Below are 23926 nucleotides of genomic sequence, written 5' to 3'. Positions count from 1 at the left end.
ACGGCAGCACGCTCGTGTACTGTGGCCACTGACATTTGATTTGATTTAGGAGAAAACCTCAATGGAGGTTTCATTGTCAGAACTGTAGTCATGGCATATAGCAAAATGAAATAAAAACTTCAAGAGCACGTGTTTTGTAGAAGGAAAAGGTCTCCCCTCCCTCCCTCTCTCCAAAGAGGAAATGGTTGTTGCTTAATTAACTGGTCAGATCCTGGGCTAAATGAATGCTTACATCGAATGACACGGAAATGTTGCCTAGGAGGGTCTCAACGGCCCAGTTTGTTCTCCCACCTCGCCCATAGTGACAAACCTGGAGGCGATGACCAATAGACCCAAATGACACACGTTCATTGTTAAATGCTGCTGCTGTTAAATCGTGTTCACAGGAACTGCTGTGCAGCGCCTGTGAGGAATGGAGTTTATGTGAGAGACGGCCGCCCGCTGGTGTAACAGGGAGGCGGGTGCCGTTACATTAACAAACCATGTACCCAGCATTTTACATCATTGCCTTAAAACCTCTTTCCTGTTTTCTTTACGCCACACAGCTCAGGGAGATCGCGGTCAGCTCTGTGACCCCATTTAGGGACGTGCTTAGTGATCATGGTGGGGACGGACTCGGTGATTTCCAGCCGGAACGATTCGATGTTTTTTTTTCTCCTGACCCGCGCACGATCACCCCGAACCGCCGGCCCCTCCCACCGCCGCTGTTCCGCTCCGGCCGTCCCCGCTCGGCGCTCTGCTACCCGGCCTGAGCGGGGCGGGGCAGGGCGCTGCGGGCGGCCATGCGGGCGGTTCGGCCGTGCGCGGTGTGCGGGGCGGACGGCGCCGCCAAATACCGCTGTCCGCGCTGCGCTGCCGCATAGTGAGCGCCGGGCGGGAGGGGGGGCGGCGGCGCGGGGGGGAGCGGGGCGGTGGGCCGAAGGGCGGGGGGCTGCGGGCCGCCTCTCTGAGGGGCCTGCCGGCCTAATGGCGGCTGTCATCCCGCAGCTGCTCCGTGCCGTGCTGCAAGGCGCACAGAGGTGAGTGAGTGAGAGAGCGGCGCGGTGCGGTGCGGTGCGGTGGGCCGGGCGGCCGTGACGGGCCTTGTCCCTTATCGCAGAGCGATGCGCGCCGCAGAGGGAACGGCCGGCGGAGGAACGGGCGGCGCAGCGCGGCTCTCAAGCGGACGGCGCGTGGTCTGTGGCCGACATACTGACAGAGGAGGACGAGCAGGACCGCGTCCCGCTGCAGAAACTCCGGCTGCTGGGTGAGCCGGGGGGCGGCGGGGGCCTCGAACAGGCGGGACGTTATGGCGCTGACAGCCACCGCTCGGTGCCTCTTTGGGGGTGCGCCGGCAAAGTAGGGATGGTTATGGCGTCGTTTGTGACTGCGCGTAGTGAGCCGTGCGGGATCACGGAATAGTCCCACCCGGAGTGGACCCACAGGGAGCTTTGAGGCCCAGCCCTGGCTCCACACAGCGCTGCCCGAACCCTGTGTCACGACTGTGTCCCAGCGCCCTGTGAGCCCCAGCCGCTCAGGGCTGTGCCTGCTGCCCTGGGCAGTCTGTTCCCTGCCTCTAGGGAGGACCCTGCCCCTGATACTGACTTGAGATCGTGTGCTGGTGGAGGAAATGCATAAAAACAGAAAGTGAAGATTTAGTTTGTGATAAGTTCTGTATCCATGCTTGGTTATCACAAGAGCGTGACCTCATAGATTTTGCTCCAAAGTGGGATTTGCTGTGGATTTCATGCGGATGCAGGGATTAATCTTCTGATTTGGTTCTGATAGAGGAAAGGGCTTCTGCCTTCTCTGGCTTGAGGGCTGAACTGCATCACTTAACAGAAACCAAATCCTTTACAGTGGGGACTTCAGGTGAACATGATACTCATTATCTTTTGTCCTTGTCTTTAAAGGAGAATCAGAAGAACTGAGAGGTTTGCTGCTGAACCCACACCTCAGGCAGCTGCTGCTGACCATTGACCAAGCAGAAGACAAAAGCTCTCTCATGAAAAAATACATGCAGGAGCCACTCTTTGTGGAGTTTGCAGATTGCTGCTTGAGGATTGTGGAACCCCCAGAGAAGGAGAACATTCTTCCTGAGTGAGCGTGGGAATATTTTTTGTTCCTTCAGGTTTTCCTCTTACAAAAGCCGTTCTGCAGCACCCCACGGTGCACTGTGCCATGTATTCCCCCCAGTTCAGTTCCTCATGAATGTCAGCACTCTAATTTTCATTTTAGAGTTGATAAATAATGACGTAGTGCTGGACAAATTTATAGATGCTAGGAATTGAATTTGGTATTATGTGGACTTGCCCTCTGTTGGTACAGAAATCCTGTCACCTGTGGGAAATACCACTTCCCAGTAACAATTATATTAAATATACTGGCATTTGTCTTAACTCACAAAATGAACCCGAAATGCTTTTGTTGACCTTGTTGAGGATAGTCATACGCCTTCACAAGATACTTAAGAGTTTATTTAGATATGGCATACACAGAAAAGCTGAACATTTTCAAGACCCACGTACATAACAGAGGTGGTATAGTGTGCCCTGATGAGAACCTTGGTCCCTCTGCAGAGGTAATGCTGTTGGCTAGGTCATGTTAGAAACACACAGATCACAATGTATTTTGGTCCTGTAGATAAAAAGCAAGACTCTGGTCTTGCTTTTCCCTGAGACATCTGCCTTTCGTGTTACAGTTGAGTGCTACTTACTTCCTTGGTCGCAGGTTACTGAATGTTTGTGGTACCTCCCAACAAGAGCCCGGCACACATCAGAAGTGTTTGCCTTTTTTGCTGTCTCATTACCAGCCTCTTGTTTTGGCCATGTACAGCTAGAAGTGTTCTGTTCCAGTATATACTTTTTAAAGCACTTGATCTATTTTCTCATAGTACTGATTATCTCCTCTAGTACGTGAGTGTGTGAGAGGAGGAATGCCTCCCCTGCATTCTAAATTTGAATTATAATATGCATACATTGATTATACGTGTGATTATGGGAAACTGAGGTAGCAGCAGATAGGGACGTTGAGTAACTTGAAAAGCAGCAGCCTGCAGGCAGTCCTTCCCTGAAGGAAATGTTCTGTACATGCGGATGGCCAAAAGTTATGTTGGAAGCAGTTCTTTTCTGTCCAATAAAATCTGGTTAAAACCAGTGACAGAATAGGCAGCTGTGTGGGGACTGACATCTGCGTAATGCAGGGGAGACTTCTTGCAGTGAAACCTGACAGAGCCCTGGAAGAAAACAAGGTGGAGAGGCCAGTTGGTGCTTTGCAGAACTGTGATCTAGTTTCACTGTTCAGACAAAGCACTGCCTTATTATACAAGCAACTTGTAAGTACAACTAGAAACTTTGATCAGTTTGTTCCTATGACAGACTAGCAAGAACTTTCATGCTTTGGTCTCACAGCTGAGACCCATGTCTTACCTGACCTATTAACATCAGAATCATCCTTGCATATCTAAAGCAGTGAAGAAAGAAAGAAAAACTAGACTGACAGCAGACTTTGTGCCAGTACTGTTCTAGGATCCTGACCTCATGACAGTTTAGTTGTGCTGTGTGAGGTATCTTACCTGCGGGAGAGCTCTAATAGAAGTGATGCCACAACCTAAGAAGCTGCTTTCCATCTTGTAGCAGCCAACCCTCTGAAGTACTTTCAAGCATGCCAGCAGAGACAGCTCTCTCCGGAGTCCCACTATGGTAACAGGCGCAGCAGACAGGACGAGGCCAAGAGGCCAAAGCTGAATGATTGCACGTAGAGGCCAAGCTGTTTCCAAAGAGCATGGTGATTTGGCTGACATTGCTGAGAAAGGTGCCTTTTCACCACCCTCATCTAATTCCACTGCTGCTAAAGCAGCCATTTTTGCCTGATAAAGAGATGCAGAAAAGATATTGAGCAAAATTTAAAACTGCAAACAAAGAGTCTAAAACAAAGTATAAGGGATAAAGAGTAAGGGATAGGACACCGTGTGTGATGGTTTCCCATTTTATAGATAATTAAGAACAAATTAGCTCCCAAGCAGCTGTAGAAGACTGGCATCCATCTTCTGTGCTTCAGTTTAAGAAATGTTTTCTGAAGAACTGACAGTGTGGGTTTTGTACAGTTAGTTGGTAGGGGCAGATTATTTCTCAAACCACTACAAAGCTTCACTCGCTCAGCTTTAATCCTTTTCTGTACCAACATACTTACTTTCCATTTCCTCCATCCATGCTTAATGGCATCTGCAGCCCTGCGCATCCTTTGGAAGCGGTTCCTGGCTAACCAGGAGCGAATAGCTGAAGATTTAATTAAAAGAAATCTAAGTACAAAGAATGTCAGCAGTTGTTGCAGACATTGTAAGAAAGATGGCACTTAAGCCTTCTCCATGTTCAATTAGCATATCCCTTCTTTAAATACCCACTGTGGCTGAAATGTTACTAGTTACATTATGTCCAGCCACACTCTCATCCAATTACCTGCTTGGATGAGTGTTGCAGACCTTCTCTCCTTTGCAAGTTTCTTCTGTTTAAATCTTCTCCAGCAACACTGAATGCAAAATGCTTTCTTGTTTAACACCTCTGCTCTTCTAGCTTCAAGCTGCTCTAGCTGTGTTGGGGATACGAACCTGCAGTTAATAGTCAGGGACAGAGCTGTGTTCTTAACCCTTCTACAATCATTTGCTGCTTGTCAGGTCCCAAGATTGCTTATATTTTAGAGATGACAGCATGTCATTAATGCTTATTATACAGTTATATATAGTATGTAAGGTTAAAGTAGAAAGCATGTATATCTGAGGGGGAAAAAGTGTTGTGGGGGAAAACACACTCCTGAAGTCACAGTAACAGCTGGCTTAAAATTAGCTCTACTGAGTGAGAGTTGCTTTTTGTTTTGTTTTGCTTGTTTTTTAAATAGCTACACCCTTCAGTGTGCAAGCTTTGTAAAAGTGCAGAAGTGCCTTCTTTGTATTTGTCAAAAAAGGATCTGCTTGGGCCTGTCAGAGGAGCTAAGCTACCAGCAGAAGCCAGGGAAAGCTGTCATCCATGCTGAAACAGTGAGAACACCAGCAACACAAGTATATTCCAGAACTGTTAGCTGAGGAAATGGCACTCTTACCACAGAATTAGCCATAAATACTTTGGTTTTGCCACAATACACTGGAGTGTTCTCTGATCTCTTCCCTGTGGGCTCAGCAGCACTTTGTCCTGGAACAACATTCTGCAGGATCTCAATGACAACAGAACGTGATGCTTTGTTGTCATCCACTGCTGCAGTCTCACCTGCAAATGAAGTATTGAAAAGAAGGTATTGCAAAATTTGGAAATCAACACCAGGTTTGCCTTTACACTGAGACACCGCATCCATGTGGGGGTGATGGCTGAGATATGACTGGTTCTAGCCACTAGGGAGAAATGCAGCTGCATAGATTTTGCCATGTGCTAACAACTAGAAAGATAGCTCAATGTGTTTAAAGGAGGATGTGGTTTGGATGCTAATGCACTGTATTATTGCCTCCATTGTGGCATATTCAAGCTGGCATGGGAGGAAGACTTAATTCAGACTTGTCCTTTAAGGAGACTGTATTGCTCAAGGCAATGCCGCATGAGTTTTCTGCATGCCTAATGCCAGAACTTGACAGTCACTGTATCTTTTCATCCTGGATACAGTTTGTTTTTCTGCTATAATTATTTGTGAGGAGATGAGAGCATTTTAAGGCGCTGCAAACAAATACAAACAACTCTTGCATACAGAAAGACATCTGGTGACTATCATTATGTTCATGGGACCAAGCTGATAGGAAAAGAAAAGCTTATCCTCATGTTTAGGAAATTGTTTTATTTTGTTTGCAGATTGTAATCCACTGAAGATAAAAAGGAGTACTAACTTCACAATGAAGCATTCTAACTAATGGGTTTATAATTAAGGGAGAAAGATATGGAATGCAAGTAATTTTCCAGACTGTACTTCCCTGCTTCATTTTATTTCAGCAAGGTGAACGGATTTCCAGCCATTAAACACATCTGAAATGGGCTGGTCCTTACTGACCTTATTTCTCACACCTACTGGTTACTGAAAAGACCCAAGAAGATGGGATTAATCTGGGGCAGGGAAGGGATTTGCAGTCACTTTCAATATTAAATGTAACTATCTGATGATGAGCTCCTTTTTCAGGGGCTCACCAAAGACATTACCTGGTAGACTGGGTTATGTATTTAATGTCCATCCTCGCTCTTGTTTAGAAAAAAGAATTGTGTACAGAAGTTTGTAACAGGCAGAAGAAGCAGCAGAATCCAGGTAAGCTAGAAGGTCAGTGCGTTTGGCAAGAAAACAAAGTGGGGGGAAAAAAGAAGGATAAGGAATATAAGTAAAAAGGTAAGTGGTTTTCTGGTTTACTTAACTATTTCTAAATCAAATTATATTACTTCATAACTAATTGCTTCTACCAAAGAGGAACATGGAAAAGCAGTAGTAAAGATGAAGGATTTGCTCTTTTTAAAAGAGCCCACCATATGCATTAGGCAGATTAGAAACTGAAGTCAGTTTAGAGAGGTTAGAAATGTATTTTGAGAATAGTGGGTGTTTCAAAGTGCTGAATACAATTACTGCATCTGATCTATGTGATATCAACTTGGTGCAGGGACATTTTTATAGCAAAGGGTCTATCTAAACAAACATACCTTTTTTCTTGGCAGTATGGCAGTTGCTTTTATCACATGCACTGGTTTTGCTGGACCTACGTGACTTTCTCAGTATTTCATAGCGATCAGTGAAACTTTGAAAAGAGATCCTGATAGACAAAAGTACAGTTAATACTAGGCTAGTATCATTTATTACTATCTGGTAAATAATCTATCCTTTGAAGGGAAAAAATTGCAGAATGGCTTAAAAAACCCAACTCATAGACTGCAAAAAGACTGAGGCCTATGTAGTCACCAACGTGTAAGAAACTATAAAGTTACTGAAGAAATTCAGGAGGCTACCTGTCGCCCAGTAATAGACAAGGACTTTCAGCTGTGACAAAGACTACGCAGGAATTACGCTTTTTAGATGAAAACAGTAAGCTTCACTCCAGTCAGTAACATGACTAGCTCAGGCCTTGTTCCCTCCATCCTCTAAAGATGGTAAGAAAAGCCAGGAAGATGACTGGCTATGATAGATACTGTACTGAAGAAGGCCACACTTAGATGAATGCCATTTTTTCACGTATTTTTTGATTGCTGCAATTGATACTAAGAAGCACATAAAAACCAGAAAGCTTTAGTACATGATAGTCTACATCAATACATTTCTTCTGCAGCTTCTCTGCAAAGGTACAGTGAGGTCCCAGATTTGTGTCAGGTATTGCTGTCTCCAAACTATGAAAGGTGCTCAAATAAGCTTACAAACAAGCACAGAGCAGAACCCTTCAGACAGCTTTAAAAGAATCCCTAAGGCTTTGTGGTATAAAACAGATTACTAAATATTTGGATTTCCCACTTAAAAGCTCTTCTGAATAACTATTACACCACGAATTGCTATAGAAATGTATTATGTAAGACAATGCTCAAGAAGTTTGGCCTTACCTAATAGGGAAGCCTGCTGCGCTGATGGTGATGGCTTCAACTATTCCACATGCCTGAAGCTGGCTAAGAACCTGAGGCACAAATTGAGTTGTTTTAGGAAAACTCTTGTTCTTTGTGGAAGCTGCAGTGAAGGTGTGCATGGGATGCCCTCAACCCAAGCCGTGTTCAGCTCTGCTCAGCCACCACGCTGGTGGTCAGGGAACAAATGGAGAGGGTGGAGAAGGGGATTACACAGCTAATGAGCATTTTCTAACACCCAAGCAGACTTTTGTTGTGGGTTTGCACTGTGAAGATATCTTTGTGAGCAGGGTAGCCATAGCCAGATGAACTTTACCGACTTTGTGAGCTGAGAAGCTGTCATCCCAAATAACCCGTGAGCACTGTGGTAAGGGAATGTACCATACAGCAACAATTAAGTTGCACCTGATCAAGCTGCTGATCTTAACAGTGCCATTTTAGACATGCTTCATCTGATTCTGAAAGGACATTTATCTTGGAAATTTCAAAGGAAAAAACATTCTTTTGAAATATACTGTGGAAAGAGATTTACAAGTAAATCATGGCCATCTGAGACTCAACGCAAAGCCCTGCACGTTATTTCTGGGAAGTTTCTGACTTAGTAAAGAAAGGTTTTGGAGAAATTACCTCTTCTTTTCTGAAAGTCCTTGCCTTGCAGTCAGCATTAGGCTTGATGCATCGGATGTAATGTGGTTTGGTGCTGTTCAAGATCTGCATGAGATTTTCAAGTGAACTCTGCAAAGAAATTCAGGAGAAATACTGAATTCCTCCTCCACAGGTAGTTTAGTGAATTGGTGCTATTCTATAGAAGCAATTGAGCTCCTTTTTTTTTTTCTTTTTTTTTTTCCCCCCCTAAGAATGACTTTATGCTCTCAGCATTAGCACAGCTGATATCAATATGGATTCTTTTAAAAATGACCGATGGCAAATTCAGAAAGTTTCAAAACTGTATCGGGGCTGTTAGTTGAAGCTAATATATCAATAAGAACACATACAAAAAAGCCTGACAAAGGGAGATGCCCAGCTGTTAAGGGTAAAACTTGAGTGAGTCAAAACTGCAAACCCAGAGATTATCAGAGCCTGATGCCATTTCAGGTTTACAGCCATCTCATTTAATAACAGTTACTGATCTTGGTCCATCTCTAATGTTTTCTCATCTAGTTATGAAGACAGCATTAGAAAGCAGAATCTTGAGTAGTGCATGTACCTTGAACTTTGACACCACTGTAACAACAGCCGCTCTGCTCTGCGTTTTCGTATTATTTTGGTGGTTTTCTGCAATGGGAAACAATTTCTGAAGCAAAGTGTCCTTAGAGTTTTGAAGAACACGGACAAGTTCTGGTGGAATGGGGTCCTGCAAGCACAAATGTGACTCATTAGCATTTGGAGTTACACAGAAACCTGTCACCTTTTATTCACATCACTATAAATTCTTCCGATGTAGATGGAGTTGTACTTCTTGCGATAACTGACTGAGCCACAGCTGTAGTTTCAAATCTGCGATGATTTATTTGGAGTAAGATGTGCAGAGTCAGTAAACATTGCTGGATATACAGACTAGTGATGCTTTAATCTAAATCTGCTTTTGGTCTGTTTTTTTAAATAGCCGTTTCTGAAAACACCTACCTTATTTTTCTCCACCATTGCTGCCAGCTGGTAGCAGACTTTCCCAGCATAATGTGAAATAATGAAGTTTGGCTTCTTACTAAACTTGTCTCGACTTAAACATTGATTATCAGACAAAGCTTTTTCAATCCGAGTTTGAAACAGGTCAGAGTTAGAGGATCTATTCAAACGGCATTCCTGCGTAACAAACAAAAGATGTCTTTTAGTAATTAAAGGCAACATCTGGCAAGTTTCATTCTAATTTAGCACTTGTGTTTTCTTTGCTGGTTTGGAATGGACGGTGTGCAAGTAGGCCAGAAGGATTAGCAGTTCGCTTACCTCATTCAGCAGAGAAAAAATGCTGAGAGGGTTGCCCTCTATCAGGTCAAGGCAGCTCTGGTTGTCCTGGTAGTTTATGAAAGACCACTGTAGACCTTCAGATGCATATTCTTCCTAAAGTAAGAGAGAAACTGAATGTTCTGCAGCAGAGGGCACCAGAGCTCAAATAACTGCCTGTTTTTTCTTAGCATATGATGCAGTTACTGTTTAAGCAAACAAGTTAATCACAGACTCAGCCTACTCATCCAAAGCTCAGTTCATGAGTTCAGCAGGAATCTTAAGAAAAAAAAAAACTGAGGATATTTTATCCCAAGTAGCTTCTGAGTACATAGCAGCAGATCCCACCTGAACAATTAGATTCATTATTTGGGAACTTTACAGATTTATCAGTGAGAGTTTCATAGCTGCTTTACAAAGTAAACAAAGTCACATTAAGCTCTGCTGGGTTTTCCCTTGAAGGGCAGGGAACTGCTTAGATTGGGACACAGCCCTGAGCCTACCACTGTGTGCCAAACTTTACCAACCGGTCTTACTAAACCAGTCTGATCCAAAAGGAAATGGACAAAGGTATCAGATGAAGCCATTTGTACAGTATTTATGCCGAATTATGGAATAAACTATAAGGAGTGCTTAATAAGCAGAAGCCTTGGCTGGTTATTTTACGAGTCTCCTGCCAAAAGCTTGCTCAGCACAGCCACTAATGGCATTCGAGTGGTCTGGGACACAGCCAGATCAAGAGAGCTAAGAGGGTAGGCAGTAACTGGTAGGAATGCTATTAAGCAGAGGTTATGAATCAGTGAAAAGTGATTGTGTGCTTGAACTTAGTTTCCATCTTTGCTGACCATTAACTCCTGGCATACTGACAAAGGCAGGTGGAAAAAAAGCTGGTTAGTATATGAAAGCACAAATTAAGGGCAAAGAGGTACTTATCTCTGAATAAATGGATACAACTATGCTCTGAGGCAGAAAGTGCCATCACGTTGGTACCATTAAGGAAACAATTTTACAGATTCCAGTTAATGACAAAGATCACTGTGGTAATGCATGTGTAATAGGGAGAAATTCAACCAGGACTGAATGGAGTCTACGAGAGCAGCAGTCTGGGCCTGACAGGAAGTCTGCATCTCTCAAAGATATTAGATGAGACCTTGAATTAGTGTGCATGGCCAGTCAGGTTAGTGACAGCAATGTATTTAGCACATCCTACTGTTTTCTGTGGCATTGTTTGAAGGTTGCGGTCTGACCAGAAGCACAGAAATACAATCAGAGAGACAAAAGATGCTGTTTTAAATCAGATATTTGACATTAGGTCTTAGTGGAGTGTTACCTGTTGCGCCTTCAGATAGTGTGCTACAAAGTGCTGCTGCAGTTTTTCATTGGCATAATTAATACAAAGCTGTTCCAAGTTGTTTTCAGGGAAGGCTTCAAAACCATAAACATCCAACAAACCTAGGAGTATCATAAGGTAGTGCATTTTAATCTAGGAATAGACTGAACGGCTTAAGGTTGCTCAGTTAAACCAGGGATGAAAAACGATACCTATGAAGCTGGTCCACAATGATGTATCTGCGTAAATGCTTTCATTTATGACCAAAACAAGCCATTCAAACAATCTGTGGACAATAACAACTGAATTAGTTGGAAAAGTGCTTGCTTTTCTTAGTGCCCAAACAAAATCCGTGCAATAAACCAGAAGTTCTCTGTAGATCGAATAGATACTGCAGCGACATCAGTATCTGGGGCTGAATCAAAGGTGTGTCAAAGGGGAAAGGCAGGGTTATACTATTCTTTTGTCCAAGCAGAAAGCCAGGGAAAGGAGGATTCCCTCACAGAAATTGCATGGATTAGCACAGCAGCCTGGCCTGCATGTCCTTACTTAGCATAGATCACTTTGGCAAGGCAGTCCCTCCTAGTGTCACATTCAGTTCTAGAGCACGGCTTCTTGAAGACTTGCTGTTGTTTTCCAGCAGTTATTGTTCGAATTCTTAATGATTCCAGCAGCTCGTCCACAGGTATCTTCAGCAAGTCTCCTGCAGTCTTCACAAAGTCTTACTCAAGGAAAAAAAGAGTTTCAGGATTATCTATCTGGAGTGTCAAATGAATGCAGGTCCTTCTAGGTTATGGAAGGTCTAGGGATGATACTAAAAAACCCAGCTCTTCTGTGAATTGCCCAACTCAAATATGGGATTTTGCATCGTTTTACCCAAACTCAGAAGAAAGTTTTGTACAATCAGCCTCTTAATTTGCATGTACAGTATCCCTAGAATTGCAAGGACTCTATTTAAGATGAAACAACAGTATCAAAAAAAAGTCTGAAGTTTGCTACACTGAAGTGAGCACTACAGAGGTTACTCTCTAGGTTATGTCCTTGTTATTTGTTCACCTTTTTTGAGCAGAAACTTCTCTTCATTAGAGAAATGAGTATTTGCAAACAAAGGATTTAAGATGTTGCTAACCTGAGCTGTATTCAGTACTATCTGAATATTCAGCAGTGTGAATTCAGAGCATGTGAAATAACGGTATGAAATTTCATTGTTCAGGACAGTTTTAGTTCTGAAGGAAAACTAGAGCTTTGCATCTCCTAAAGATACGCCGAACAACCTACGTGCTGTGCAGCAACCTAGCAGATTTGCTCTGATTGTGGAATGTTAGTCTTTATCAGGAAAACTTCAAAGCTCTGCTTTGAAAATTTAAAAGCCTTGCTTTCCACTCTAGATCAGATTTATGGAAGTCTTATGATGTCAGTGAAAGATTAGGATCAGTTGTAACAGCCCTGCCAATAATCCTTCTGAAGTGACACTCCAGTGCTACAGTTGCCATGACTGTAACATAAAAACCTGTAACATCAGGGTATTATCTCTCAGATTTTGTGCAGTAGTTTGAAACCATGAAGCTTGGAACACAAGCACACTTAAACTTTGGTCTGCCTATGACCCTGATGGTCTCTTATCAAGTAGAGGAATATATTAATCCTTTCTACTAGACATCTGCTCGAAGATAACAATAGTCCTTAAAGTACAGCATGCTTGGTGCCTCACCTTTGGCTTTATCTTCTAGTTCACAAGGCTGAGATTCATCCACTGGATTAGAGAATTGAATGTTCCCAAGATGGAGAAGGCCTGACAATACCTGCAAGATAATCAAGCACGGTGTTTTCTAAAACAGAGCTCCAAGGCATTGTCCTCTTGGCCTGGCCACATCAACAGGGCAAATCAAAACATTTCTGTACAAAACAAACAAAAAAAACCAACACAAAGGAAGAAGATTCCAAATTTCTACAATAATTCCTCGTGCAGCATTACTGAAAGAAATCTACAGTTCACAGCTGCAGGCTTTTGGTTAAAAAATAATATTTGGTTATGCAACCTAATGTGTAGCTGCAGCCATTCTAGGCAGCATTGCCAAACAATCCATGGACATCTGGACATGTCTACAGAAGCAGATGTACATCAATCCCAATGCTAAAAAGACATTATAAGCATTGTCATGAGCTTTGTGGTGACCATGCATTATACCTGACCTTGAAAATATTGTTCTGAGTGGAGTGGTCAATGCCCAAGTGAAACATTGCATCTCTGGTCACCTCGAAGCAGTCCTCTGAAAAGCCAAACAGGTGTTACTTAGTAAGAAAGCCATGCACACAGAGGCATGTGGAACAATCTCCTCCACGTCCAGTTCAGCTGGAATTGTCAGAAGAGATCGAGGAAACAGCTGTTATTTTGGTAAATCCCAAACCAGATTTGGAGAATCAAATCACAGATTTGCTGCTGACTCTGGGGCGGTGAAGATGGGCAGCAGGCTGCTGAAGTGCATCCAAAGACAAGGTGGTTTTAAACGTAACCACAGAGCAATGCAAATTTGCTGGGCCAGAAACTGTAGTTTCAAGTCAGGTGAAAACTATTAGCAGTGCAAACTGAAACTTAAAACTGAATCACATTAATGCAGATGGCTTTGCAAAATCTGCTGTGGTCAGGCCAGGAGAGTGCTGGATGACTAACCTGGGTCACAGGACTTAGTGAGACAGATGCATTTTTACCTGCCTTCCCTCAGTGTCACATCTGTTATTGATGGACAGTTTGTGAAACTAATCTTTACCCTCTAAGTTTCTTTCAGAATTTGGCAGCCAGCGGTAGTCAGCCCCTTCTGGAAGGTTCCATGCCAGTCTCTCCTCTGCAGTGGCACCTTTTGTGATCTGAAGACAAAATAAAGTAATGAACAGACTCTGCCCTGGGTGTTCACATCTTGTAGATGGGGAATAATAATTGACTGGGAGTACAGATTAATTTGGAAGCATGGCAGACAGATGAACTGTTAAATATTGGAAGTTACAACTGTGCTAAATCTGGTGATTTCACACTCAGTGTTTCTCAGAAACATTTAGCAAAACTAACTGAACACAAACCTGATAAAATATATGAAAGTTTCTTTCATTGGGGGCCTGATAGGCAACTCTTGTCTTCTCCAAAAGGAAAGTCTGAATGGAAGCACTACTCAGATGGTGAAACCTAGAGGGAAAAAATAGGCAAAAGAGCAGATTTTAACAAAATTCCCCTCATCAAATTTAGAGGGAGACCACAGACAAGCTATCTAAACAGTAGTTACTACCTGTCCAAGTGAAGCTGAATATATTTCCCAAAACGGCTGCTGTTGTTGTTCCGCAGAGTACATGCATTTCCTGTGAAATTACCAGAGACATCATCAGCAGCGGTTTTACTCTTCCATGTAGGACATACAGACATTAAAAGTTGATTTGTATACAGTCCCACTATTTGAAGATTTTGTCTTTTAAGGAGAGGAAGCAAGAGGTAGCTTAAATTTGTACATTAAAAAAGAAAATTCCCACCGTGGCCACTACTTGTCCATGCTGTTAAGAAAGCTGCTTTTACCAAATGCTTCCATGATAGGGTTGGAGTCCAACACTCTCTTCTCTATCCGTTCCACAGCTTCATTGCCTTTTGGGGAGGTAACAGAAGCAGCAACAGAAGCATAAAATTTCATAAGGCAGCGAGATGTCCAGGTCTGCAAGAGAAAACAGGCCTTTGTCCTTACCATGTTATGTCAGTGAAACAGTGCTGGCTTCTGAGAACACAGTATGCATCTGGTGACAATGCTGGAGAGCAATGGTGTCAGGTTTATAGCTCCAGCTCAGCCAAAACTTTTTGTGCATCAGCTGATGCGCAACAGATACACATGAAATCCTACTGGAATCAAAGTGCTTTGCTGAATGGCAGCTTTACCAAGATGTAACCATCTGGAAGCTTAGCTGGAAGTAATAGCTAGTGTTTTAAGATGAACTGAATATTCTGAATGTGTATGTTTGGTGGCCCTGCTAGGCAGGGGGGTTGGAACTACATGATCCTTGAGGTCCCTTCCAACCCGGGTGATTCTGTGATTCTGTGATTCTGTGAATATAAACAGACTTCGAGTCACTAACACTCAGCAAACCATGTTCTCAGTCTTAAAAATATTCTCAAGTGTTTTGCTGAATAGGAATGGATATTACAGAGGGAGCTAGGACAGGGTCTGACCTCTCCTGCCTCTTAAGGGTTTGCTGAGACATGACCTTCCTAACTGACTAAGCTGAGACTTCAACTCAGGAGCAACTCCTACTGAAGGATTCAAATCCAGCCCTTCCACAAGTGGCAGATGTCACCTAGAAAGCAGTTACTGTGAGTCTATTTGACTGTGGCGACCATTTAATGCTTTATGCATGTCAGGAGAGTCTTGCTAGAGCAGGCTGGCTACATGCTCCATCTTCTTTGCTCACTGAAGTATTCTGCACTACAAATCACTACCAAATCTCAAACAATGAAAGCAATGTCAGGTCAACAGAAAGCAATCTCCTTACCTTCCCAGCACCACTTTCTCCACTAACAATGATGGTCTGGTTTATGGGGTCTATCTGGCTTTGAACATTTCTGTAGGTTTCTTCGGCCACTGCAAAGATGTGAGGTTTTAAATCCTGGCAGCAAAGCAGAATATTCATGTTTAAGAGAACAGTAATTACATAGTTCTACAGCAATGGACAGCAAGGATTTCTTGCATTTGTCTGAAAGTAGAACTCATATTTCAGTAGAAATGGGCTTCATCATTCAGAATTATTTTGCTCACACAGAGATTTTGAAGAGCCTGAAATCTGGGTCCTGCAGAAGGACAGGGATTTCAAATACAAGGATTACCTGGGGGCGAACAGCAACATGGTACTCTCTCATAAGCTCAGGTGAATAGAGGCAGGAGATGGGTTGAAATGGATTTAAAGCCACCAGGCTGCAGCCAGCATTTGTATAAAACAAGTTTGCTGTGTATCTTGCTTGAAGACATTTCAGAACTGAAAGATACACCTTCTATTAGCGTATTTGAAAAGTGTATTTGACTCTTCCTGTTTGTAACAAAAATCTTCAGATATGTTATCTGTTATGATTAACAGAGAATGAGAAGATGAGCAGGAGAAACCTATAGATCTAATATACATAATTACACCTTTAAAAGTTGCCCTTGTTCTTAAGAAGCTTAAGTACTTTGACTCCACAATTCATTAAATCGCATGCTTTTATGAGCTTGTACACAGCACATCCTAGAAAGCAAAGCTGTACATTTGCAGAGCAGAGCCAGTCCCCATCTGCACAAGGAAGATGCCTTAGCTTGTCTTAGCAGGGCCATCTTTAAAAGCCAAGTGAGGAATTCACTTTTCCAAACCAATTTTATGGACATGTGTTGAATCTACATCGGAACCTTATTTCCTGATACGTTCATATGAAACTGAACTGCAATCACAAGGTCATGCAGGAGCAATCCGGCGCCATAAACTCTCAACCAAACACTGGCTACCTAAACCAACAGTACAAATGTGAGTTTGGCATGCAAAGCTTGCTGAGAGGTCAGTATGGCTAAATCTGCAATAAAAGCGTTCACAAATTTTTCAACAAAACATGATTTTCTAAGCTGATTTGAGTAGGCTTTGGTGGGAATGGTAATGACCACGTATCAGTAACCAGCAGGGAAAGGGACCCCTCAGAAAGTGCATCTCCTGACTCACTGCTCACCTGTCGTCGTCGTCACTGGATTAACTTTTGTGAGATCATCAATAAGATGCAGCTTTTCTTCATCACTGAGAAAAGCTCTGACTTCTTCTTCAAATGATTCATTCACGTCATTCTGCGTGACGGAATCTTCTTTTTGGCAGTTTACCTAGGGAGGATGTCAGATCAGCACCAGTCCATGGCTGAGTATAGCAGGACTGTCATTTCACTCCCTACAAGCTATAGCTCTTCTACCACATCCATGTAACACATGTGCAGGTTCAGAAGGAATAATAATTTAGTGTTGGAGCTGCTGTTCCTCCCAGTTTGAAAGCAGTACCCTCCCTCTGCATCACTGCTTCCCATGGCACACTCTGTCTTTAGAAAGTATTATGTGCCATATGAGAGATGGCAGGCTGACAGCACTGTAAGTTGAATTCATTGCTGGCAGTACAGGCTGTAAGCAAAGGTGCCCAAAAAGAATGTGTCCTAAAACTCACAGGATCCATTGCTCGCAATTGTGCAGGACATTCAGCACAGACATGCTTGTACAGCGATCTTAAACTGAATACTTTTAGCCTATGGACATCACCCAGTCAGTGCACACACTGACTTGGGCAGAGGGAAGCAGGCAGGACTGGCTGCAGAGCTGAAAGCAATGAGGTCCAACACAACAGTTTTCCTAGGAAAGGCTTCCATTTTCAGAGCAGAGAGAGAGGGTCCTGAGACTGAAGTTGAAGACTGCATGCATTGCAGCCAGGGGAAAGAACTGCTAACACTGTAAGAGGTGAAGATTATATTAGGTGAAGATTTGTCTCCTTTGGATCATTAGAAGAATTTAAATCTCAGCCTCCAGGCTCCCATGCCCTTGACAACAGTAGTTGGAAGGGCACATTTGTTACACAAGTGTAATGGAAAACTTAGCCAGATGAGAGATTTCAGGTCCTGCTTGTTATGCTGCGGCTGGAAGGGAAGAGATGCCAGTCCTGATTTTTGCATTCTGGATATTCTTTTTCTGCTCCCCATCTCCTGGTCAGGAACTCCTTCAGAGTAACCCTGCTCATTTGTATTTAATAACACAAATCTGCAATTCTTTACAAGTTAACCAAGTTAATGAATAGCATCACGTTATTTCTACACAATGAATGACTTGTGCCACCTGTACAGCAGAGCTGTCGGTCCTGCTGCAAAGCGACCCTTAAGGATGTGCTTGCTCCCTGCATTAACATCATCCTGTTCATGCCAACGGCGTGACAAAAATCACCACTACTGTAAGGGCAACACAGCACGAAAGTGCGTTAGTAATGCCGTTCAAAACCGCACACTTAATGGGTGCAGTCGAGCTCCTGAAGCCGGGGTGAATATCCGTTAGCAGTTACCTAATCCTAACTGCAGGGAAACAACCGAGAATCACTTGCCGGCGGTACGAACGCGATCAGCTCACACAATTCCCGCTTTTCTTTTACCTGCTTTGGCATTTTGGCACTTCTGCAGCGCTGCGCTGCGGGCGATTCCGGCCGTGCGACAGGGGCTGAACTCGGGGTCCTTCAGGCAACCCAGTCCGAAGAGCCCTTCAACACAACGACGAGCGCTGAGGACAAGGACAGCCGTGCCGCTCCGCGGGGCTCCGCACGCAGATCCCGACGGCAGCGGAGCGGATCCGCATCCAACTGCAAAGCGCTGCGTGCGACCGCCGCGGAACAAACCGCCGCTCTCTCGAATCAAGAAAGCGAAGTTCCCCGGCAAGAATCCGCAGCCATCCCCGAGTCCCGTCGCTAAGAAGGGAGGAAGGCGCACAGAGCTACGCGAGGAAGATTCGCGGCTGTGACGGCGTCACGGGAGCGGTGCTCTGCGGCCAGCGGTGACTCACAGCAGCTCGCAGCGGGCTTCTTCCCGCCTGCTCCGCTCCCACGCGGACCCCGCGCCGCGGCACCGGGCAGGGCGTGCCGATGGGACCGCCGGCCGCGGGGACGGCCCGGCCCCGCTCCCACCCGACTGAACGGCGGGCAGCCCCAAGGTCAGCGCGCTCAGCCCGTCCCGGGCGGCGGCACGACCGCCGCGGAGGGCAGAGCCGCGTCCGACCCGCTCCCCGCTGACCTCTCAGCGGTGCCCGCGGGCGCGATCCTCCCCGGGTCGCTCTCACCGGGAACCGCGGGCCGAGCGGACGGCGCGGAGCGGACCGGAGCGGCGGCGGGAGGAAGGGGAGGAGGAGTAGGAGGAGGAGACGGGGCGGGGGTTGCGAGCACAGCTCGTGGCGAATCGGGCGCTGCGGAACAGCAGCTGCACGCCGCTGCCGGAGGAAAGTGCGGGCGGGGAGCGCGGGCTGCGTTTACATAGTGCGGGACGGGCTGAGCGCGGCGGGCCGAGTGGGAACTGCGACTTTCAGGCTCGCGTCCTCCTCGTGTCCGCTCCACACTTACGTTCCGCAGAGCGGTATGGTTGCTTACAATGTATTTGCTATCTGGAGAGTTTGGGGAGCGAGGGCTTGAAGCGTCTCGTTGGAGCGGAGCGGCTACTCGGCTTCCCCGGGCACGGCGAGCTGTGAGGGACGCTGCGGCTGCTGCAGCCCACGGCTGCCCGCACCGAGCTGCCCGTAGCGCTCACTGGGGAGAGGCTGTGAGTCCTGCTCCACGGAACCGACTCCGGTTCGTGCTTCTCATTTCAGAGGAAGGAAGCGGAATGTCGCAGAAGCACCTGAAAGAAGCCTTCGTCAGTAACCTGAACGGAACCGGCCTGCTGGAGCTGACCCTGGGCATGCCGCTGGCCCCGCTCTGCCTGCTTTGCAGAGGGCTGCTCCTGGTGCTGCTCTGCCGGCATCGCGGGAAGCCGTTAAGCTCGAGGCCTTCCGGCCTGCTGCTGGACTTCTGTGTGCTGGTCGCCCCTCTGCTGTTCTCCTGCACAGTCCTGTCTTCAGTGTTGTTCCTGGTTCCAGCCATCCTCACAGCCCTCTGTGCAGGAATATTTTTTACAATATACCGCCAAAGCCAGGTGCCCTTCAGGCAAATAGTGAAAGACTTTCAGAACACGTTCCTGGATCCGGACTACATTCCGGCCATAACCGTGTTCCGTGTTTATGTCAATGTGTTGACTTCCATCAGCATCTTAGCAGTGGATTTCCCGCAGTTTCCACGACGATATGCCAAAGCTGAGACCTATGGAACAGGAGTTATGGATCTGGGGGTTGGAGCTTTCATTTTCGGTAACGCTCTCGTTTGTCCCGAAGTTCGGCAGAAAGCGGCTGTGACACAACCCAAATTCTCCAGTCTGGCCAAGCAGCTTTTTGCCATTTGGCCATTGGTTGTTCTTGGCATTGGACGACTCCTTAGTGTTAAATCTATAGAGTACCACGAGCACGTTTCGGAGTATGGTGTGCACTGGAATTTTTTCTTTACCTTAGCCCTTGTGAGGCTTGTGGCATCTCTGCTGTTAGCCATATTTCCCAAAAATAAATCTTGGATCGTGGCTGTGACTGTTGCTGTACTTTATCAGCTCATTCTTAACCTTACCTCTCTGAAGACCTTTGTCTTGCACGGCAGCAATGGCGAAGATAGTAGGACAGGCTTTTTGAATGCCAACAGGGAAGGGCTGCTGTCCCTCTTTGGGTACCTGGCCATATACATGGCAAGCGTGCAGGTGGGGCTCTATGTGCTGAAGCGCAGAGACTCCGTCAAAGACTGGATGGGAGCAGCGTGCCTCCTGCTGCTGGCAGCTCTGGTGCTCTTTGTGTTTCTCCACATATCCCAAGCCCACGCAGACCCCGTGTCCCGCCGCATGGCCAATCTGTCCTATTGCTTGTGGGTCATCGCTCACTGCCTCACCTTCTTTGTCAGCTTCGTGGTGGCTGATCTCGTGCTGGTGTTCACAAAGCTTCTCGTGAAGGGCTCTGCTGTGCCCTCGTGCTGGCGTGCTGTGAAGGCTGCAGACAGCAGGGAGCAGCGGCAGGCAGGGGCTGTGCACATCTGCCTGATTGCTGCCATTAATAAAAATCAGTTACTGTTTTTCTTATTAGCGAATGTTATGACTGGTATTGTGAATGTAATGATGGACACCATCCACAGCAGGGCTGCACTGACGTTATGTGTACTGCACGTGTATATGTTTCTTAACTGTTTCATTATGTATATATTGCATGCCAATAACATAGTATTAAAATTTTGGTGATTCCACTCTGTCTCAAGGGGACTAGCTACACTTTGCTGTATATGAATGGAAAAAGAAGTATCTTTCCTATATTTACCAATAACATAGATATAATATTTTATAACATAGTATTTATAACAGCTCGTTAAGACTTATGGATATTTATTGTTATTTTTACTCATTCACTTCTATACTTTCTTTCACTAAACCATGCAGTCAGTGCTGTTACCTGTTGAAAAACCTTTTTTTTTTTTTTTGCTTTGCTGAATACTTGTGCTGATAGAAAGACATTAATGTACGTCTGTCTGAAGGAAGCATGTATGCAGAACAACAATGTGAATTCAAGAGGTACATCCCAGTGCTGGTAAAATTCAGTACCAGTGTATGGAGTAGAAGCCAGATGAAAACCATGAATAATTATGTAGAGAGAGACTTAACTGTAAAGATTTAGTTGGTTAAGGTCCTTGCATAAATAATAGATAAGAGTAATTCTTTATCTAAAAGGCGTAGAGTAAGTGGATGCTTTAAAATGCTTTGGCCCCAGAAAGATTTGTGCATACATTCAGCTTTGATGGCAGTAATGGTGTGTGGAATGTTAATCATAGATTGACATCTAAATTAGCCTTTGAATTAAAGCTACATTTATTTTCACCTTCAGTGCTGAATGTAAATGAAGACCCTATCTGAAGCACGATAAAACCCCACGGCAGATGAATTCATACAGGATTTGCTGGGATTTGTGGTGCAGATAATAAGAGCTGCACGAACTTCTCTAAGAAAACACAAAGATCCAAAGCTAATTCACCTGCAGCCTGCATTCCAACATGCTGTGACAGCTCATCTTTAGGAGTGCTGTAGAATATGGTCTTCAGCTCTACTTTAAGGTACTCAATGCCCACATATTTGTCTGTAAGGTTATTTTAAACAGTAGCTCATTTAGTAGTGTTTTGACAGCTGAGATGTCTTGAAATGGGAATGTTCTGTGTGAGTTGTTAGCAGGCTGTGTGCAAATGGGAAGCAGCACACTGCAGTAGGTCAGGGTACTGATGTGTGTTGGTGAGAGATGTGCTCATCTATCACAGTCTTCTTGAAAACTCAGAGCAGAACACTCTTTTCATTCACTTCCTTAAGTCTGTTAAGACTGTTCTTGACCTCATTAAGTCCCTGAGAAGAGAAATATGTTTAAAAGTCATGAGGAATTCAAGAATGCAAGATATAAACAGTATAGAAGTAGAATATAGGTGATAGCTGATGGTGAATGCCTAATGTTAGTGGAATGACAGGAGTGCACATGGGTCATATTTCAACTTTTTCTTTCTCTCTTGAATGCAATGAATCATAAAACCTAAGGGAGTTTAGGAGTGCCTCCAAATCAAATCCCTTAAGGCAGACATGCTGGGGAATGTTCTTAAATTTATGAGGTTCTCTCAGGCTTTGGCCAATAGAAAGATGCAGACTGAAGATTGTATACCATGGACACACTGAGTTCATGTTTGTTTACTTCCAAGTTATAGCCCTACAGTCTATGGAACTAAAGAAAAGCAGCCTGTATTATACTTGGAACAACTGCAATAAGCACAATTGTCAGAGTTGTTAGCAGTGCTTCCTGGGAGCTGGTGTATATATTTATTCCAAAACAATTCCAAACGTCGCCTAGGGAAGAAGGGCCTCCATCGCCGATTGGCCTGACTCGTTTGTGACAATAACTCACGGATATTCATTTCTGAAGCGTTTGAAGCACGAGGCCTGCAGTGAGCTCTGCCTGAGAGCACAAGTCTATCACAGTGGCTCAGCACGAAGGCGTTAACTGGGTGTGACAAAGCTGGGTTCTGTCTGGACAAGCAGCGCGCTGTCTGGATGTGAACTGCAATTTCATGAAGCTGGAATTCTGTGGGAGGGCTGCAGGGCCTGCAGGGGCCGGTGGGCAGCAGCTGCACCACGGAGCTGTGGCTGCAGGGACGGAGCTGAGGGCATCACATGAGGGAGAACAGGGCACAGCACCACTCCTCTGAAACCATGTGAAGCAAGCTGTTCACCGCTGAATTAATGAGCAACAATTAATTCCCATTACTTATTGTCACTAACAACCGTGGCAAGTTCTTCCCTGAAGCAACCAGCGGTTATTAATACTGAATGTTTTGACTATGAATGGATACAGATAATTAACTGTGCTCCTGCAGGAACCAAGAGATGTGCTCAGATCATAGAATCCATGCAAGGAAATGGGGAGCTGCAGGGGGCTTGAAAAGATGCAGGAGTGAATAGCAGTGGAGGCACCCAGCCCTGGTCCATCCCTGCCACCCTGTGGACAGTGACACAATTCACCTCAGTTTGGGTGTGTTAAGATGTGTAGGCTTATGTAGATCTACAGATACATATGAAAAAATGAGTCTTCATCTGTTAGGTAATTAGTAAAAGTTACATTATCAACTGTAGCATGCCACTGACATCAGTAAGAATTGTAAAGCAGAGGACCAAGAAAAGAGAAACTGTATCATTTTTGATGCTATAACTTTACAGAACAACCTGTTTGTAAGGCTGTGGGATAGAAGGAACGTAGGTGAGCAGAAATGGTCACATTCATCTTTAAGGTTGCTCCTCATGAGTCATCAGGTCCTTCTTTCCAAATTTCATTATTTTTAAATGCGTTGGGTTTTGATGCAAACCTCAGCGTGCCTTCAGTTCCAGCCCTTTGAAGTCGAATGAAGACTCACACGAAGCACAGTGCAGGTTCAGGCCGTATCCTCAGCACCACGTCCTGCAGCACGGAATCTCTTCCGAGGAGAACAAGGGCACGAAGCGAGGGCACAAAGAGCTGCCTGCCTTTACTCTGCGGGGACCGACAGCTGCGTTTCCTGCAGATCCTTCTCCAGGCATAAAAGCTACGTGAAAGGGAGCGGCGATGTTTTCGTAGCTCGTTTATTGACGCGCACACGTGTAGCTGCTGGGAGCGCAGCGTTTGGGCAGCGCCGCTGCCGTGCCTGCATCGCAACCCGTTTGTCGCACGATGCGGAACCGAGGGGAAAAGCGCCCGCCGCCAACCGCACCGCTCTGCTGCGAGGGCTTCAGTGTGCGGAGCGACGGAGCGACGCGGATCGGCAAAGGCGATCCCAGCCGCCGAGGATCCGCCACGGCGCGGCTCAGCAGCCGCGGCGTTTCGTTTTCCGTCAGTTGCGCCAAGCGCAGCGCCCGGCGATCCGCCCCTCTGCTCCCCGCGATGCGTTTCCGGCGGCGGAGGGAGGAGTGCGGCCGTTAGGGGCCGTTCGTAACGCGGCGTTGCCGCGG

General features: G+C 45.4%; 3 protein-coding genes across 5 annotated transcripts; 2 read left to right on the top strand and 1 right to left on the bottom strand.

Annotated features, from left to right (window-relative positions):
- The first annotated feature begins 735 nt into the window (after positions 1-735).
- On the top strand, positions 736-12652 carry ZNHIT3 (zinc finger HIT-type containing 3). The gene is made up of 5 exons (XM_052689298.1): positions 736-862; positions 988-1019; positions 1100-1246; positions 1893-2079; positions 12540-12652. The coding sequence occupies exons 1-5, from the start codon at positions 783-785 to the stop codon at positions 12550-12552; spliced, it is 459 nt and encodes a 152-aa protein (XP_052545258.1). The 5' UTR covers positions 736-782; the 3' UTR covers positions 12553-12652.
- On the bottom strand, positions 2435-18426 carry MYO19 (myosin XIX). 3 transcript variants are annotated; one of them, XM_052689288.1, is made up of 24 exons: positions 17968-18426; positions 16526-16670; positions 15662-15810; positions 15331-15444; positions 14369-14501; positions 14088-14157; positions 13885-13987; positions 13578-13674; positions 13003-13079; positions 12521-12611; positions 11359-11530; positions 11022-11095; positions 10810-10931; positions 9483-9596; positions 9165-9341; positions 8746-8892; positions 8166-8273; positions 7521-7591; positions 6636-6745; positions 5074-5237; positions 4437-4566; positions 4171-4256; positions 3554-3847; positions 2435-3214 (listed from the first exon to the last, which is right to left on the bottom strand). In XM_052689288.1, exons 1-24 carry the CDS (start codon positions 17977-17979, stop codon positions 3086-3088), a joined length of 2889 nt encoding a protein of 962 aa, XP_052545248.1. In that variant the 5' UTR covers positions 17980-18426; the 3' UTR covers positions 2435-3085. The 3 variants fall into 3 exon arrangements, with proteins under 3 accessions (XP_052545248.1, XP_052545249.1, XP_052545250.1); XM_052689290.1 differs by lacking the exons at positions 2435-3214; positions 3554-3847; positions 4171-4256; positions 4437-4566 and adding an exon at positions 6150-6257 and having other exon boundaries at positions 5131-5237; XM_052689289.1 differs by lacking the exons at positions 2435-3214; positions 3554-3847; positions 4171-4256; positions 4437-4566 and having other exon boundaries at positions 5120-6257.
- A 389-nt stretch (positions 18427-18815) lies between these two features.
- On the top strand, positions 18816-20667 carry PIGW (phosphatidylinositol glycan anchor biosynthesis class W). Its single transcript, XM_052689293.1, has 2 exons — positions 18816-18934; positions 19167-20667. The coding sequence occupies exon 2, from the start codon at positions 19181-19183 to the stop codon at positions 20660-20662; it is 1482 nt and encodes a 493-aa protein (XP_052545253.1). The 5' UTR covers positions 18816-18934; positions 19167-19180; the 3' UTR covers positions 20663-20667.
- Positions 20668-23926: the final 3259 nt, after the last annotated feature.

This window comes from Tympanuchus pallidicinctus, unplaced genomic scaffold (assembly GCF_026119805.1).
Source record: "Tympanuchus pallidicinctus isolate F22 unplaced genomic scaffold, pur_lepc_1.0 scaffold24, whole genome shotgun sequence".
In the NCBI taxonomy this organism is placed as follows: Eukaryota; Metazoa; Chordata; class Aves; order Galliformes; family Phasianidae; genus Tympanuchus; species Tympanuchus pallidicinctus.
Note: the sequence above shows the minus strand (reverse complement) of the source record. Positions and strands in the feature narration are given on the sequence as shown.

Excerpts from the sequence above, each read along its gene's own strand:
- PIGW (XM_052689293.1), top strand. The coding sequence starts at position 19,181 with ATGTCGCAGAAGCACCTGAAAGAAGCCTTCGTCAGTAACCTGAACGGA.
- MYO19 (XM_052689288.1), bottom strand. Across the intron at positions 13,675-13,884 it reads ACTTTCATATATTTTATCAG|ATCACAAAAGGTGCCACTGC; the intron begins GTTTGTGTTCAG and ends TTTTGTCTTCAG. Across the intron at positions 6,746-7,520 it reads GCAGCAGGCTTCCCTATTAG|GATCTCTTTTCAAAGTTTCA; the intron begins GTAAGGCCAAAC and ends TTTGTCTATCAG.
- ZNHIT3 (XM_052689298.1), top strand. The coding sequence starts at position 783 with ATGCGGGCGGTTCGGCCGTGCGCGGTGTGCGGGGCGGACGGCGCCGCC. Across the intron at positions 863-987 it reads CCGCGCTGCGCTGCCGCATA|CTGCTCCGTGCCGTGCTGCA; the intron begins GTGAGCGCCGGG and ends GTCATCCCGCAG. Across the intron at positions 1,247-1,892 it reads GCAGAAACTCCGGCTGCTGG|GAGAATCAGAAGAACTGAGA; the intron begins GTGAGCCGGGGG and ends TTGTCTTTAAAG.